General features: G+C 46.3%; 1 protein-coding gene across 2 annotated transcripts in view; it reads right to left on the bottom strand.

The window, feature by feature from the left end:
* Positions 1 to 56: 56 nt before the first annotated feature.
* FANCA (FA complementation group A) overlaps positions 57 to 15,113 on the bottom strand; it is a 37,530-nt gene continuing 22,473 nt past the window's right edge. For both annotated transcript variants that reach the window (XM_074157958.1, XM_074157959.1), the window contains exons 25-43: positions 14,160 to 14,259; positions 13,158 to 13,357; positions 12,609 to 12,705; positions 12,191 to 12,367; positions 11,057 to 11,130; positions 10,465 to 10,593; positions 9,918 to 9,984; positions 9,497 to 9,663; positions 8,815 to 8,920; positions 7,634 to 7,693; positions 7,156 to 7,260; positions 6,322 to 6,434; positions 5,356 to 5,497; positions 3,355 to 3,417; positions 2,118 to 2,223; positions 1,646 to 1,721; positions 1,145 to 1,271; positions 644 to 736; positions 57 to 164 (exon numbers count right to left, since the gene is read on the bottom strand). In XM_074157958.1, coding sequence (XP_074014059.1) covers positions 57 to 164; positions 644 to 736; positions 1,145 to 1,271; positions 1,646 to 1,721; positions 2,118 to 2,223; positions 3,355 to 3,417; positions 5,356 to 5,497; positions 6,322 to 6,434; positions 7,156 to 7,260; positions 7,634 to 7,693; positions 8,815 to 8,920; positions 9,497 to 9,663; positions 9,918 to 9,984; positions 10,465 to 10,593; positions 11,057 to 11,130; positions 12,191 to 12,367; positions 12,609 to 12,705; positions 13,158 to 13,357; positions 14,160 to 14,259 — 2,110 coding nt within the window. The remainder of the gene's footprint in view (positions 165 to 643; positions 737 to 1,144; positions 1,272 to 1,645; positions 1,722 to 2,117; positions 2,224 to 3,354; positions 3,418 to 5,355; positions 5,498 to 6,321; positions 6,435 to 7,155; positions 7,261 to 7,633; positions 7,694 to 8,814; positions 8,921 to 9,496; positions 9,664 to 9,917; positions 9,985 to 10,464; positions 10,594 to 11,056; positions 11,131 to 12,190; positions 12,368 to 12,608; positions 12,706 to 13,157; positions 13,358 to 14,159; positions 14,260 to 15,113) is intronic.

Raw genomic sequence — 15,113 nt, 5'->3', positions numbered from 1 at the left:
GCACCTTATCTGGGGTGAGGATGTTCTGCTCAGCCTGCTGTGCCGGTGCCTGTCGCTCAGAACAGGACCAGCTCTTCGTCCAGCTCCATGGCCGTGGCGGGACTTGAGAAGTGCAGGAGGGTGGCTCCCAGCTCTGGGTCAAGTTCTTCACAGGAGGCCAGTAGCTGGGGAGAGGGCAAACAGCCAGTATTAGACCTGCTTGTGCCGCCACAAAGCGAGTTACAGCAACACTGCATCATTTTGCTGTTTCTCAGCAAAGCAGAGGTAGAGGAGAGGGAAGCTGCTGCCGACTCATGCAGAAATAACAGTCTCCTGGCTGACAACAAAATGCTTGTGGGAAGCTTCCAGCACTTGCCATTTAGCTGTGCTGGGTATTTCCCCCCAAGACCAAGCATTAAGCACACAGTGGGAGCGAGATTGCGTGAGGGCAGCGTTTAATGTTGCTGAGAAAGATGGAGAGGAAGGACATGGCTATAGCGCTGATTGAGCAGCAGGTGTCCTCCACCGCTCCCAAATGTCTCACTGAAACGCAGCCTGGGTCAGGTTCAGCAGCACCAGTCCAGGATCAGCGCCCGGGAAAGGCTACAGAAGCGGCACTCCCAGCTCTCACATACCGGGGGAAAAGGAAAAAATCTCAACTCACTGGTTGTATGTTTCCAAAGCTTTGCGCAGGGCATCGCGGGACCGCACCAAGCAGGAACCGCCGGGCCGTAGAGATCACCTCCAAGGGATCCCCCTGGAGGATACGGAGAAGAGACATGGCTGATCAAGACCAAGCACAATGCCACTTTCTTCAAAAGTGAACCAGGAACCCCTACACAGCACCTAGGGGCTATTCACAGGTTACACAGATCATTGTATCCATGACTACATCCACCCCGAGGTTCTGTGGAAGTGCAGGGAGGCAGCTCAGGTTTCCGGCAGCAGCAGGACAGCAGCACCAGCAACTTCTCAGCCCCAGGGTGCGAGCGAGCTGACTGCCTGCAAAGGCAGCCACACACGCTACCTCTGCTCGTACAGCAAAGAGGGCTACTGCAAGTGGCAGGGGAAGGGATAAAGACTAGGATTCCCGTTACAAGAGGAAAAAAAAAAAGAGAGATGGAGCTTCACTCACGTGTTCTGCAGGGTCTGGGTCTTGCCTGGCCTGGTCAGGCTGCGGCAGGTCTTTCCCTTCCACAAAGAGCCGAAGCAGCTGGATGTACAAATCGATCGCCACGTAGAGGAAGGTCTGCTCCCTGGTGAGCAGCTCGTGGTGAAAGCAAGGGGTGAGGCTAGAGGAGGTCACACACCGTGCCTGGTTAGCACTGGTTCCATGGTAGACTCAAACACAGAAAGACACATAGCAAACGCAGCTGGTGCTCCTGCCACTGTCCCGTTGCATGGAGGGCCACCTCGCTGCAGGAGGGCAGCCAGGGACACCCCTGTTTGGAAAACAAAGCTGAAGGGAAACTTCTAGCAAAAGATACGGGGCTTATTAAATAGCAACCCTGCCATGATGAAGTATTCTCTCCTGCACAGCTAAGGCAAGGGCTCAGCTCACCCACAGGCCAGCAGCAGTTAACCTCTGCACCAGCTGCTGTACCTGCAAACCATCAGCCACGTCCCCCTCAGGAACACCTCCCTTCTGAGCCCAGCAGGACCTTACCTGTAGAATGCAACAGGCAAGAGCCGGATGTGACGGTCTGAGGCTGCGCTGCGCAGGACACAGTATTTTCTGGAATCTGCAACAGCCAGAGAGAAGCACTAAACATCTTTAGTGGTCCTCATGCCACCTTCCATACTTCTACAGCAACACAGGGCCTGCAGTTTCCTTCCAGCCCACAATAAACGTTAGTGCTTGGGTGTGGGGACCTCTGAGAGAACACTGTCCCCTCCAAGGCTCTCTCTTCCAGAGGGAACAGTACTGAGTTTCAGTTGTTCCTGATCATCAGCTGGGTCACCGTACTGCAGGGTAGAAGCAGAATGTTCTCAGCTTTTACTCAAGTGTGGGTTTTTTTGCTGCATACAAAGGGCCATCAGTTCCTTCTTACAGGCACTCTTATTAATTAAAGAGATGGGACGTGCCTGTCCAGCACTGAACCTCGCCTTCCCACCCCTTGGAGGCAGGACTCGCTCACCTTTCTCTGCTGAATGGAAGAGAAGTGACCAGGACATGCCCCTGTCTTCCAGGCATCGCAAGATCTCCAGGGACCATTCCAGAGACGTCTGAAAATCCACTCCTTCCTGGTAGTCAGAAAGGACAGGTCTAGTTCTAGGTCTTAGGCTTTAGTTCCATCAAAGCAGAAAGGAACCCCCTCCTGAGAGACTGTGTACATGAAGTGCTCTGTTAAAGGACCTTTAGCCCAAGGCTTTCCCCTTGCCTGGGAATCAGGCATGGGGTAATGCGGTGTCTTCATCACCAAACCGGGCCACGACGGGGCTCAGATGAGAGTGATTTGTGGGAGAGGGGGAAGTGGTCTCAATGAGCAACCGGCTCTTTCCCAGCAGTGCTCAGCACAGAAGCCACCGCATGTCCTGCACCGAAGCTCCCTAGAGCAGGTTTTTTTCCCCCTCTAACCTTTCCAGTGACAGCACATCTTAGGATTGGTTTGAGTTGTGGGTTGGTTTTTTTTTTTTTTTGCATTACTCATTTTACTTGGAACAACCTCCCAGATCTCTTTGCTCAAGATGTTTCTTTCCTCAATGACTCTTCCTCCGTGCTCTCCCAAAGACAGACTATGAGACCAGATGATTATTTTGAACTTGAATCTGCTCCCCCGATCCCATCTGTTCGGTGACTACACAAATGGCTGCACTTCAAAGCTGAGAAGGCAGCAAAGGGACAGAAACGAGCATTCACAGACAGGAGGTGGCTTAGGGCAGACAGCTGCTGGAAGAAACTTGTCATCTTTGCTCCTTCATTTAATAGCATTAAATCATCTGGAAACCAGTGTTCCTCCATGTTGGGGACCTCTTCTCCTGTGAAATAATACGAACGTTTCCAGCCTTGGGGAAAAACATTATTTAACAAATGTAAAATGCTACATAAAAGCCAAGAGAGAGATATGAGGTTCCTGCACTACCTGGGAGGTGTAAATTCTGAACAGGGAACTGAAAATAGTAAGCCATTCAGGAAGATAAATAAAAGCTACTGTAGTGAAAGGGGAGATAACGTCAGTTACAGGAAAATACAGGTTTAATCTGATCGGAACAGAAGGGCTTTCAGTAGGCTCTGTCTGGGATGTTGCTGATCCCTTCCTTCTGGCAGAACAAGCTACCAGCCTTCACAGTACCAGTACAAAGCATTTTTAGGCAGCAAACCAAGCAGATCAGACACGTTTAGTGTCATGAGAATTCCCTTGGGGCTGAATTTACCTTTGGTGCTATTTTTGATGAGATGAGATCCATGAGCGAGAAGAACAGCAAAGAAACAAGAAGCTGCAAGGAAAAGAGACTGCCTGTTAGTTCTGGCTGCAGTGGTGACTCAGAACTTGCACTTTTCCAATCAGGAAATAACATTTCACCAAGTACGTTCCCAGGATGGACCTGGATGAACTACAAGTACTGCTGTTCCTTCCAGGTGAAGGCAGCAGGTTTGAAGAAGACAGTCTGCAACCTGACATAGAATCACAGAATCATAGAATCATCCAGGTTGGAAGAGACCCTTGGGATCATCGAGTCCAACCATCTACACTACAAAGTTCTCCCCTATATCATATCCCCCAACACCACATCTAAACGTCTCTTAAACACATCCAGGGATGGTGACTCAACCACCTCCCTGGGCAGCCTATTCCAATGCCCGACCACTCTTTCTGTGAAAAATTCTTTCCTAATGTTCAGTCTAAACCTACCCTGTTGGAGCTTGAAGCCACTCCCTCTTGTTCTGTCATTAGTTACCTGTGCGAAGAGACCAGCACCAACCTCTCTACAGTGTCCTTTCAAGTAGTTGTAGAGAGTGATGACGTCTCCCCTCAGCCTCCTCTTCCTCATACTAAACAGTCCCAGCTCCTTCAACCACTCTTCATAAGATTTATTCTCCAGGCCCTTCACCAGCTTTGTTGCCCTCCTCTGCACTCGTTCCAGCACCTCGATATCTCTCTTGTATTGGGGTGCCCAAAACTGGACACAAAGTCACACACACACAAAGACACAAAGACACAGAACTGACATCCTTCATTGCTTCTAAGCATAAATTCCACAGTGAATTCACTGTTCTCAAAGCAAGATCATCAGATAACAACTTCTCCCAAATACAGGGAAAACACAGGGAAAACTGAACAAGCTACCACAGGTGTAAACCTGGAGGAGAGCTAATGTTGGTCCACAGCCAGCATGCCACCAGCAGATGCTGTGCAGCCTCCAATCTCAGCAAGTGCATCGTAATCCTGCCCTGACCTACGCTTGCTATCGTGTTTCTGGATCCCTACCACATCCCTTCCTGGCATCTTCCTCCTGTCTCAGGGCAGATTTTTGAGGTGAAAGCCACTGTTACTCCATATGTACTAAATGCTCATATCAACTCAGTGACCCTGGTTTCTGACTAGCAGCTTTTGGCTCTAGACCAGTATAAATAGTGGAGGAATCAATCCCATAACAAGAGGAGCTGCTACCGTAACTGCTGCCCGGAGCAATAAAACTTAAGAGTAAATAGTAAGGCATAGGTTCCGCTTCAAAACTTTACTGTGAATGTCTCAGCACACAGACACTTCCCACACCGAGCTCTGGTCTCGACTGTTCCCTGGAAGACCAACAGACAGAACTGCCGGGCAGGAGCCCAGCTTCCTCCTCAGCAGGGCCCTTCGGAGAATTCCCATGCACGGAGGGCACCGAGCATGGCGAAATGGAGGAGGCATTTCCTGGAACAGACTTGGTAAAACCCTCAGGAGGTCTGTTCCTGGGATTCCCAGCACGTCTTCCCGGAGCCCTTAAAATGCCCGCACTCCTGGCTGTTTCACAAACTTCCTGCATCTCCTTAACCTCCCAGCCAAGTTGCCTGAGCTAAAATCCACAAGGACTGCTCTTTTGTCAGAGGCAGAGGTGATCCTGGCATGCCATGGATTGAGCTCTCAATCTCTGTAGCACTCTCTCCAGCTTCAGTTTTTAAAGCAGCCATTTAATAATCCTCCCTGACTTTGCAGAGGAGCCAGTATCTGAGTTAAAAGTTTAAGTTTGGAACAACTTAGCCTCTAGGACAAGTATTTAGCAACTGGTAATTTACAGCTACATTTTATCAACTAGCCACCAGCAAGATTTCACAACAGGGTTTACCAGGGATACAGCTGTGTCTCAGGACAACCGTTTCTCAGTTAAAGACATTCTACTTCCAGTTTTCAAGTGTGGGGAACAGCAGATATTTAAAATGTGTCGTCTTGCCTGCTCTTTGTCGGCCCCCAGCCTCTTCAGTGCGTTTCTCTCTCGTCCGCACGGTGGTTGCTGTCGAAAAGTACAATGGAGGAAGGCAGCCGAAATCCAAGGAGAGCCAGAGAGAGGGAAAACCACTCCTGAAGAAAGGAAGCTAGAAAACAAAACCAGCATGTCATGCTTTTGGAGGAAGAGAAGGCAAAAAAATTCACAGCAGTGAATGAGGAGGAAATCAGGGACTTGGGCAAAGGGTGTAACTTTGTGACTGGGACCAGGAAAAAAATAAATTATTCTCTCCAATATTTTTTTTTCCCTCCATCAGCTGGATGCTACGTGGAGACAGTTTAAAAAAAAAATAAAGTCTAGAAACAGACAGCAGGAATCCCAAGTCTCTTTTATTAGACGTTGGACAGGTAGTTAACTGTATACTCTACTACAGGAGCATGTGATCATTACCTGTAATAACCTACAAGGAGATTCTTATACTAAATGCCCAGTTTTTGGAGAAAAGTTGCAAGATGCTGAACAAGACAGTGTAACAACAGGTAAAGAAGGAAGCATACAAGAGAGAAGCAGTCAGTAGCTTCAGGAGACCAGAGATTCACCAAATCCGGGGAGCAAAGGGTGCGGCAGCTTGAGTGAATGACTCAACACTGTGCTTGCTAAAGGCTATTTCCAGTGTTTGTCTAACAAGGACTGCCTTCCAGTCTCCTCTAAAAAGATTCTCTTTTCCTTATGGTGAAACACTCTGACCCATATTACACAGAAGGCCAGACTAAATAATTATAATGACCCATTTTGAGTTTAAACTCTGCAAAGGAATCTGTATATAGCTGTCCTACAAGCCTCAGTCCACATTAGCATTTCATACTGCCAGCTGAAACCCAGCCTGCCTCATGGAACAGGCCTCCTGGGCGCTGATGCCTCAAAAAGCAGGTTCTCCTGCTTGCAGATCCATGCTCGATTCCTCACACATACCTGGTAGCCGAGGACTGCCATTCCCTCAGTCTTTCCAGTTCTTCTGCAAGCGGAGCTCCAAAGAGTCTCTTCCACTGAGAGCAAAGTACTGGCTCCAGCCTCAGCCACCAGAGCTAGGAAGAAAGATGGAAACCAGCAGCGTTAGTGGTGGTGTAGTTAGTAGCTGTCTGCAGGCAGGTATGCATTCTATCTCAGCCAGGTACTCAGAGAAAGGGTTTTTTTTTCCCCCCTTAATGAAAAAGTCCAAGTTGTACATACACACATAATAAACATGGGAATTTCCACATCCTGGAAATGCAAAGAGGATCATTTGTGACCGTGTTCAGACCACGGTGCCCTGAAACCCCTCTAGCAGGACCTCTGCTCTGCTCCCTCTATAAAGGAGCTCAAAACTCAGCTGTTCCTCCAAGGGGATGCATGTGCTTATCACATGCAACAAAAACATGTAACCCCATGCAAAACAGTGCATGAAGAGTTACGCATAGGAGAAAAAAAAAAAAAAAATCTGTGCTTTATGGACTTTTTGGTTGCTTGGCATGTAACAACCAGCGCCCCCCCCCCATAGCGCATCTGAAACCAAGAGAACCCTCCCAGCTTCTCACTCTTAAACAGCCTCTGTTCCGCTTTTATAGTGACACTCCAAAAACAAGGCTGAGTGCCCAGCTCTGGGCACGCAGCAATATCAAGGGTACTAAGCCACTGCGATTTTCCAAAGGCATTAAGAATTACTACCCTCACACTTCACAGTTTACATTAAATTAAGTTTAAAACAAACGCTCTGAACCGATACTGAATTTTCATCTAGCACTCTAAAGAGAAAATATGAGCAGTTACCGCTGCGGAGAAAAGCAGAATGGGACATTTGGTTTGACACGCTGTTAGAACATCATTGACCCCTTCTGCTGATTCCTCACAGTCCAAGCTGGCACTAAGCAGGCCCTGGAAGAGGATAAATTACAAGATGACAACACACATACGTCCTTGCTGCTTTGAAGTACCTCACCAAGTCATGTGTAAACTAATCAAAGATAACTGTAGGGGTCAGCATGGCTCAGCAAAAGAAGCGTTTGCCCAACAGCTTCTCCCTCCCCTGCCAGCTTTGCTGCATTGTATTAAAATTCACCTCTCCCACTACTTCCTCCTGGTACTTCACTTTCCTGAATTACTGCTGCTCTTTTTGGAATTTACACCAAGGATTCTCAAAACAAGGGTACAAGTGGCACATCTCATCGCTAAGAATAGCATATAGTCAGGTATCCTGGTAAAGAAAGACATATTCTGGCTAGATCAGAATGACAAAAGCAGCAGTTACCCTGAAGAAGTGAGCGGTGATGTCGTAGGAGAGTGCGTACCCTCTGGAACAGACGTTCTTCTACGGGAAGACAAGGAGAGAAAAAAATAAATAAATCATTCCTTCCCTTTTGAATTATGATTATTTTTTTTGGGTGTCTGGCACAAAGGGACTCAGACAGCACACAAACATCCTGCGGGATCCTGAGTATCAGTTCAGAATGCAAAAACTTGATTTCTGTATAAAGCCACAGCACTGCCTCAGTGGTGCTTCACAGTCCCAGCACCGGAAAGCACATCAGGCAGCGCTGCTCGCCACGTGTTGGAGATGGCAGAGGCAGTTTGATGAACAGCCCTGGAATGAATGGAGGTTTCTGGCTGTGCGGGAGGGCTTGGAAAGGCCATCAGTCAGGATGAATAAGTAGAAACAATAACTGTCCTCAGAGCACAGAACAGCGCTCTGGGGGACCTGTAAGTCAAACGATCTGCCCCAGGAAGCTGCAGGGGTGTTTCTGAATGTTTCCTAGTGTACATAACACAGGAGGATGAGCAGAATCTCACCCTACACACAGCAAATTAATTTAACGCCCTGATATACCAGAGAAATTGGAGAAGAGCTCATGCTCAGTCCCCTACTTCTAGGCCTCCACAGGAATATTGCATGTTTTCTCTAACCCACTGTCAACAAATGCAGAGAAGGTGGCACAGAAGGACGTATCCCCACAAGAGACAGCACCCCCAAGGCTGCTGCTTGTGTGTGTACCAGAGACATAAATGTCATGAACAACACAACAAGAAAGAACACTCCTACTGCTCCAGAACCAGCCAAGCCACTACCTGGTGATCGCCTTGTGGTGATTTTACCCGTGGACTGTGCACACCCAGTTCCTGCCACTGACATGCTGGCCGCCCCCACCCCAGTTCTGCCTAAACTATTTCCCAAGGATTCTCGCTCCGTAGCATAAAATGCCACCACAATTCCCAATGAATGAACCCAAACGTCATCCTACAGCAGACAGTGCCAAGGGGGCAGAGCTAGGGGTTGGAAAGTCTTAAGCAAGAGTTGAACCTCCCAACACTCTGATATAGGCTAAGTTTGTCTCAGGTTTGGCTGCATTTTAACTCCTGTCCTAAACCCAAGTTTAAGGCCTTTATCTAGAGCATTTACCAACAAGAAATTACCATTTGGCAAACGACACGTACCAGCTCCGAGTTTACAAAATGAAAAAAGTCTTCACAGTCCAACATTGTTTTCTTTCCTTTTTGACGTGTCACGATCAGAGCGGATGCAGGGAGCCCCACCAGAATCCTTCGGCAGGGAGGAACAAAAACAAAATTGAGGTTACCGCCAAGAACTCAGACTCCACACTCAGGGCACGTGCCTTTGATATTCAGGGGAGTTTGGGAGTATGTCACGTGTGAGGGGTTTCAAATGCGTTGACAGAAACTGCACCAGGAATTTTTCCAGTTGCCCAGAAAAGAACCTGCATTTCAATGAAATACGCACACCACCAAGATACTATCAATGGCTCAAAAATGGAAATGCACACCTAGATTTACAGTAGCAAATAGAGTAATTTAACAACGGTTAACACAAGTGGTTGCATTAAGAGTGTCGCTGGCTGTAAACAGAGTCTGTGAAGATGTGTAGTCTTTGAAATCCAGCCTACTGGCAGGGGCAACTCGTAGCCCAAGGTGGCACACTGAAAAGCAGCTAAGTCATGTGGGTATCAGGGAATAAATCTCTCTTCCACCATCACATTTAATGTCATTTTCACTTGCTGCGGAGTCAGAGGGCTGGCCACCCCACTGGCAGGTACACAGCGTAATTGCTCTGAACGGCAGTTTTGTTCAAGGTATTCCCAGCCATCCACACCGCATTTACCTCCTGTGCTGCAGCAGCTCCTGCTGCCTCCACAACTGCTCGCCCAAAGCAGAGCCGGTTTTTCTGTCTTTCAGCCTTTCCTGCAGAATTTCAAACAGGAAGTGTCTCTGGGCATCCATGCAGCCAGAAAGCAGCTTTCGCCTACAGCGCAGCTCCAGAACCATCTCCTAAACAGGGAGGAGGTCAGGGGGAGGAAAACAGTCTTTGTCAGGGCTACACACTGGTTGGTATTCAAACCCTCTATGTTTCTCTAAAGTAATACAAAGATCGATAAGAAAAATCTCTCTCTCTCAATCTCCATGCCACTGCTTGCATCTGAGACCTGAACGTCAGCCTTACATACACTGAGGTATTAGAAAATACATTGACTGGTCAAATCCAAGGATTGAATGTACAGATACACATCAAAATCTGAAATCACCTGCAGCTTGCAGAGAATATCAGGATTGACCGACGTCTTCAATTGGCCACAGCTACCCAGGTCCAACCTGAAATTAAGAGACACAGCAGGTAACTAACCCTGTTAGCCCAGGAGGGTAATGCAATTCAAATAAAGTCAAATGGCTTCAGATGAACATAAAGCTCTAACATTAATGTTCCTTAAATAAGCTGTAGGTGAGACAGCAACTCTCCTCTAACCCTCCCTCCTTATTTTCCAGCTTCAGCCACTTCCTCAGGGGCACTGATGCTTGTCTGGCCAAACAAATCTGAATACAAATTCAACTTAAAAAAAAAGACAGACAGACGAGGGACTATCTGTGACTTCAGCCCCAGACCTCTGTCACCTAAAGCAAGACTCTTATGCAAAGACCAGTGAGTCATGCGGAGCCACCTCCCAGCTTTCACCGCCAGCCAGACCTGTGAGAAGGGAATCACTTTTCACAGGGCCCAAGCTCACAACTCCTGGCCAGCAAGGTCATTAGCAGAACCATTGCTACTGCAGAAACGCAGGTCATGACACAGAGTACCTTTGTGAGGAATCCAGAACGGTGTTGATAATAACCCCACATGCCTTCTCCAGGTCTCCGTCGCAGCCACCAGAAGAGGAAGGTGCTGGAAGATACCATTGGTAGATGGCCCAATAATGGAAATCCTGTCTGCAAGGTTGAAAATGAGAAGACAGGAAATCTATCATGGCATTTTAATGGTTCCCTTCCCTTAACATAAAAGGAAGTTCACACACCAAGTGAAGCGGAATGACAGATACAAGCACCCACATCAGTGCAGATTTAAGAAGAGCCATGCACCAGATACCACATGCCCTGATGTCAGCCATCTCTCGCTTCTGTAAATGGGGAAGTTTTGTGAGAAGTTAATTGGAAGGACTGCACACACAGGCCAGAGGTTATCTTGGTGAACTTCCTTAAGTTAAAACACACGCCTCATTCTAGCACTGCTTGAACTCTGGACAAACCGTAGTAGTCGACAGGCATTGGTGTCCTACAGCAGCTTGTTTATTTACTTTTGTTGTTAACTTCCTGATCTTCAATGCTTTTTCCTAATTTAGGTGGGAATGATTCTGGAACTATTCCCTTTCTGACAGAGCCCCTCTGCACTTACCTTTCTGAAGCAGAGAGAATATCCTTCTCAGGGTACACTTCCAGCTCCAGCAGCAGCCACTCTCTGAAAGACAACTGGGAAAAGCTACGCTTTCGGTAAGAGGGCAGACCAGCAAGGCAAGTGACTCGTGCAGAACAACCACCTTCTTCCCCACATAAAACCCACCTTCGCCCGCACCCAGACACAATCCCATGCAGATTAAGAGATATGAAACGGAGACATCAACCCAAAGAAGTTCCTGTACTGTTTCCCTTGCAAGAAATCTAATCTAAAACCCCGCTGGCATTCAAAAATTACTGAAAGCAAGCCTATAAAGCATCTCTCACATACAAGCACACACAGCCCTTTGACATTTCCAAACACGCTCTTCTTCTTAAAGTCTAGATACCAGAATGAATGTATGTTATTAGAAACAAATACTAAGATGAACAAAGGACCATAATCAGACAGACTGGTATAAGCATCAAAGAAAGGTTATAACACAAAGGTATTTTAGCCCTGTACATCAAGCTAGCCAAGCACAGAGAGTCATTCTAGTAACATGACAAACTCCTCTGCACAAAGACAAACTGGTTTCATATGAACTATGTTAAAAAAAGAAATCCTGTGAAAGAAATCAGATCCATCGCACGGATGGTATAAAGAGAATATCTGAGATGTAAACCCGCTTCATAGCGAGGCAGAGCCAAACAAACCAAGCTACACAGGTGGTTGAGGAGAACATTGACATTTAGACAAAGCTCCAAAAAAAGTGAGCGAGTATTTTCAGTTGACTCACCATCACTTCATAGACCACACACAGTGGGAAGCTAAGGTTACGGACAGGTCTTTTCTCTCTATAGGTCCTGATCATTTTCTTACTGATATGGTATACCTTGCTTTCCACTTTTGCAATAAATAGGACACAAAAGCTTTACCTCTAGTTTTCTATTTCTACCTTATCATCACTGTTGAAATCTACAAATAACATCAAGCACATAACCTGGCACACGTGACATCTTCCAACTGTCAGACCAACCTTCCAGGCATTAAGTTTTTACAAGAGGCTTTTTATCACCAATAAGGATATTGCAAAAGGCAGATCTGAAAAATGAGAGTTACAGTGTGAACTTAAGTCATGGAAAAGATTTATACCTGGAATGCTTTTTCCTTCAAGAGCTCTTGAAAGCGTGCTTGCTTCCATAAACAGAGACTGGCTCTTTTGTAGTTTAGAGAGGGGCACGAGGGGTAACTCCAGATTAGGTCAGTATTACCCTCCTCGCACAGGATTCCACGAGCTTCCAAGCACAGCCGTGGCACAATGTACTGCAGCTAAAACAAAGACATAAAAACCCTGCACATTTCCACCACAAAAAAAAAAGGCCCAGTGCAACCTCTGGTTGTGTGAAGCTGCCAAACAAGCAAATACACAAGAGGGTAAGATGGGAGGGTACAAAGATGCATTTTTATATAGTTTTCTTTGTACAAGCTATAGTTGCACAGAAGTCTGCAATGGGAAATTGAACTGAGCTGATCTTTCTCCTAAATAATAGCAAAACTTTTTTCCTTTTACCTTTTTAACAAGGCTAGAAGGAAGCAAGGCACACAAATCTTCATGAGAACAGGCTGGAAACTTGCACATAAGATAAGATGCTGCTGCAGTGCAAAACCTGACAGAGAAGAAGAAAGAACTCCATTATCTGGTTGGTTCAATCTTATCTTTTCCCACTCATCAAAAATCCAAAGTCAAAACAAAGACCGAGTGTTAAAAATGCTTTTAACCAACATGTCCCAAACCAATTTGCTTTTGGGACCACTTCTATTTATGCGCTTCCAACCTCAAGTACGTTAATGGCACAAATTTCAGAACCAGAGACTAAACTAGAACCTTTGACAGCATCCAGTCAGTCCTTCCTCCAGCAGGCAGCACTATCATCAGGATGCTATTCCACACGGGACCACCACCAGCCTGTTTCTGTGTAGTGCCTCTGCGCAGCACAAACATCTACAGATGCTCTGGAAATACTCAGCAGGAACACGGGAGCTTTACCAGCAGCTCTCCTGTGGCAAACCTAAACCCATCACCCGGGGAAGCAAGGACGTGGTGGACGCACGATCTCACCTCATGCAGAAGGCAAACGACTCTTCTGTCCTGCACACGAGCAAGGAATTCCAGTACTCAGAAACAGAAAGGACTTTTTCAGGAACAGGCTGAGAAATCCCAAAATTGGCTTCCACTTCAGGAATTAAAGCTCTGGATTCACTTAAGTGGATCACAAAAGCTGCTAGTCCTAAGATGTGAGCATCATTTAGGGAAGGACCCTGCAAGGCAAACACAGGTAAAGAACTGAAGAGAGAGAGACATTTCATTTGTAATAAAACATCCTTTCTCAGAAAAAAAAAAATCAGAATTAATCAAAGAGTAGAACATTGCTTCTGCCCATTGACAAATTAGTGCAGCGATATCAATTTAGCAGATTAGAGACATCAGTTACATCAAACATTTTCTTCCTCCCTTGAAAATGTAAATGAAAATCTTTGGTCAATCTGCAGCAAAATTTGTATGTTTTTGTAACACAGTAACTTGAAGCAACAAGCTGTAAATTCAGCCCAGAATTTGAGACTCTCAAAGCTTTTTAGCTTCTATGATAGCTAATCTAGTCTATCAGTCTTTTAATTTCACCCTTGCAATATCACGGGGTAAAGGAAATAAAACCAACAGTTCTTTAAAAGAAAACCATGCACTGCTGCATCCCAGGCTTGGAGGTCTTACTTTATTTTTAAAAAGGGTGTACAACTGAAATATTCAACATGGAAGCTTGCGAATTAAGCATTCTACTATTTTCTTTTCACTCTGTTCATAAACTTGCTTATTTTAGCTTCTGTTAAAATACGTCTCAGAATGCATTAACCTACTACAGTAGCAGGTCTGTAGGAAAACATTTAGCTCACATTCCTGAGAGCAAGCCTGTATTACCTGTCTGATATTAAGTGGGGGCTTTTTGGAAGCCTGAGGTCCTTCCACAGTGCAATCCAGACAGGTACATGCCCCACAGCTCAGGAAATGGAGCTAGGATAGCCTTTAGCACACTATAACCATAGGATTTGTGGTTGGAAAACTAACCTGATGATAAATAAGCTGGCAGAGCCTGCCCAGAAGGGCAGGTAAGAGATTCTTGTGTCCACACATCATCTTCACAAACAAGGAGAGACATGGTCCTTGCCTGCAGAAGGTAAAAGCCACATGCTCATTTTAGTACTACTTTTTATCTCCAATACAGGAAAAGGTATTTAAAAATGCTTAAGCACAGTGAACCTGAGCCACACTTGTCTGTAAATACAGGACAATTATCATTCCATTTGCAGGCTCAAAGGAAGTGTAATTTATGGAGTATCTGAACAGAGGACCCCTAGAACTCCACCAGTGCCCTGCCTTAAATACTTTATCATATCTAGTCAAAGAGGAGCTCTGAGTGGACAAGAAGAGGAAGAAGCTGCCTGGGGCACAGACAGCTTTATTCAGACAGACAGCACAAGGTAAACAGAGGCAGAGCAATAAATGGGATCAAAAAGCAAAGCAAGAGCAGAAAGGAATTAACATGACAAGGTTCTGTTGCAAAACAGAGGAAGGGAGGGAGGGACTTTCCCACCCAGCTGACAGAAAAAGATGGTGAGCTGGACTGAGAAACGATTTCCTGGGACACTCTTGTTTATCACAGCCACTTTTCTGTATAGCTTTTCAACACAGATTCATCTGCTCCAGGGCAAAACAGTGTAAAAGAGAGGAAAAGATGCACTGGTTGCCAAAGCACGCTGCACTTCAGAGAGGCAGCCACCCAGCTCAGTACACTCAGCAGCTGGGATCACAGGCAGCTTGTAAGTACATGGGTTTTTTCCAAGGAGATTTTCCACTGAAACATTAACCATTACATTTACAGAATTCTGTTGCATCATGAAGGAGATGGCATTAATAGAGTCCTTCCGGTGGTGGAGGAGGGCTACCTCTCCCTCCTCACACAGGCCAGAATCAGACAGAGCCACTTCCAGGGGGAAGAGGGGAAAGGAGGTAGAGAGAAGG

This window comes from Numenius arquata, chromosome 13, assembly GCF_964106895.1.
Source record: "Numenius arquata chromosome 13, bNumArq3.hap1.1, whole genome shotgun sequence".
NCBI classification, from domain to species: domain Eukaryota; kingdom Metazoa; phylum Chordata; class Aves; order Charadriiformes; family Scolopacidae; genus Numenius; species Numenius arquata.
The sequence above is the reverse complement of the archived record's forward strand: the minus strand, read 5'-3'. Positions and strand labels throughout refer to the sequence as shown.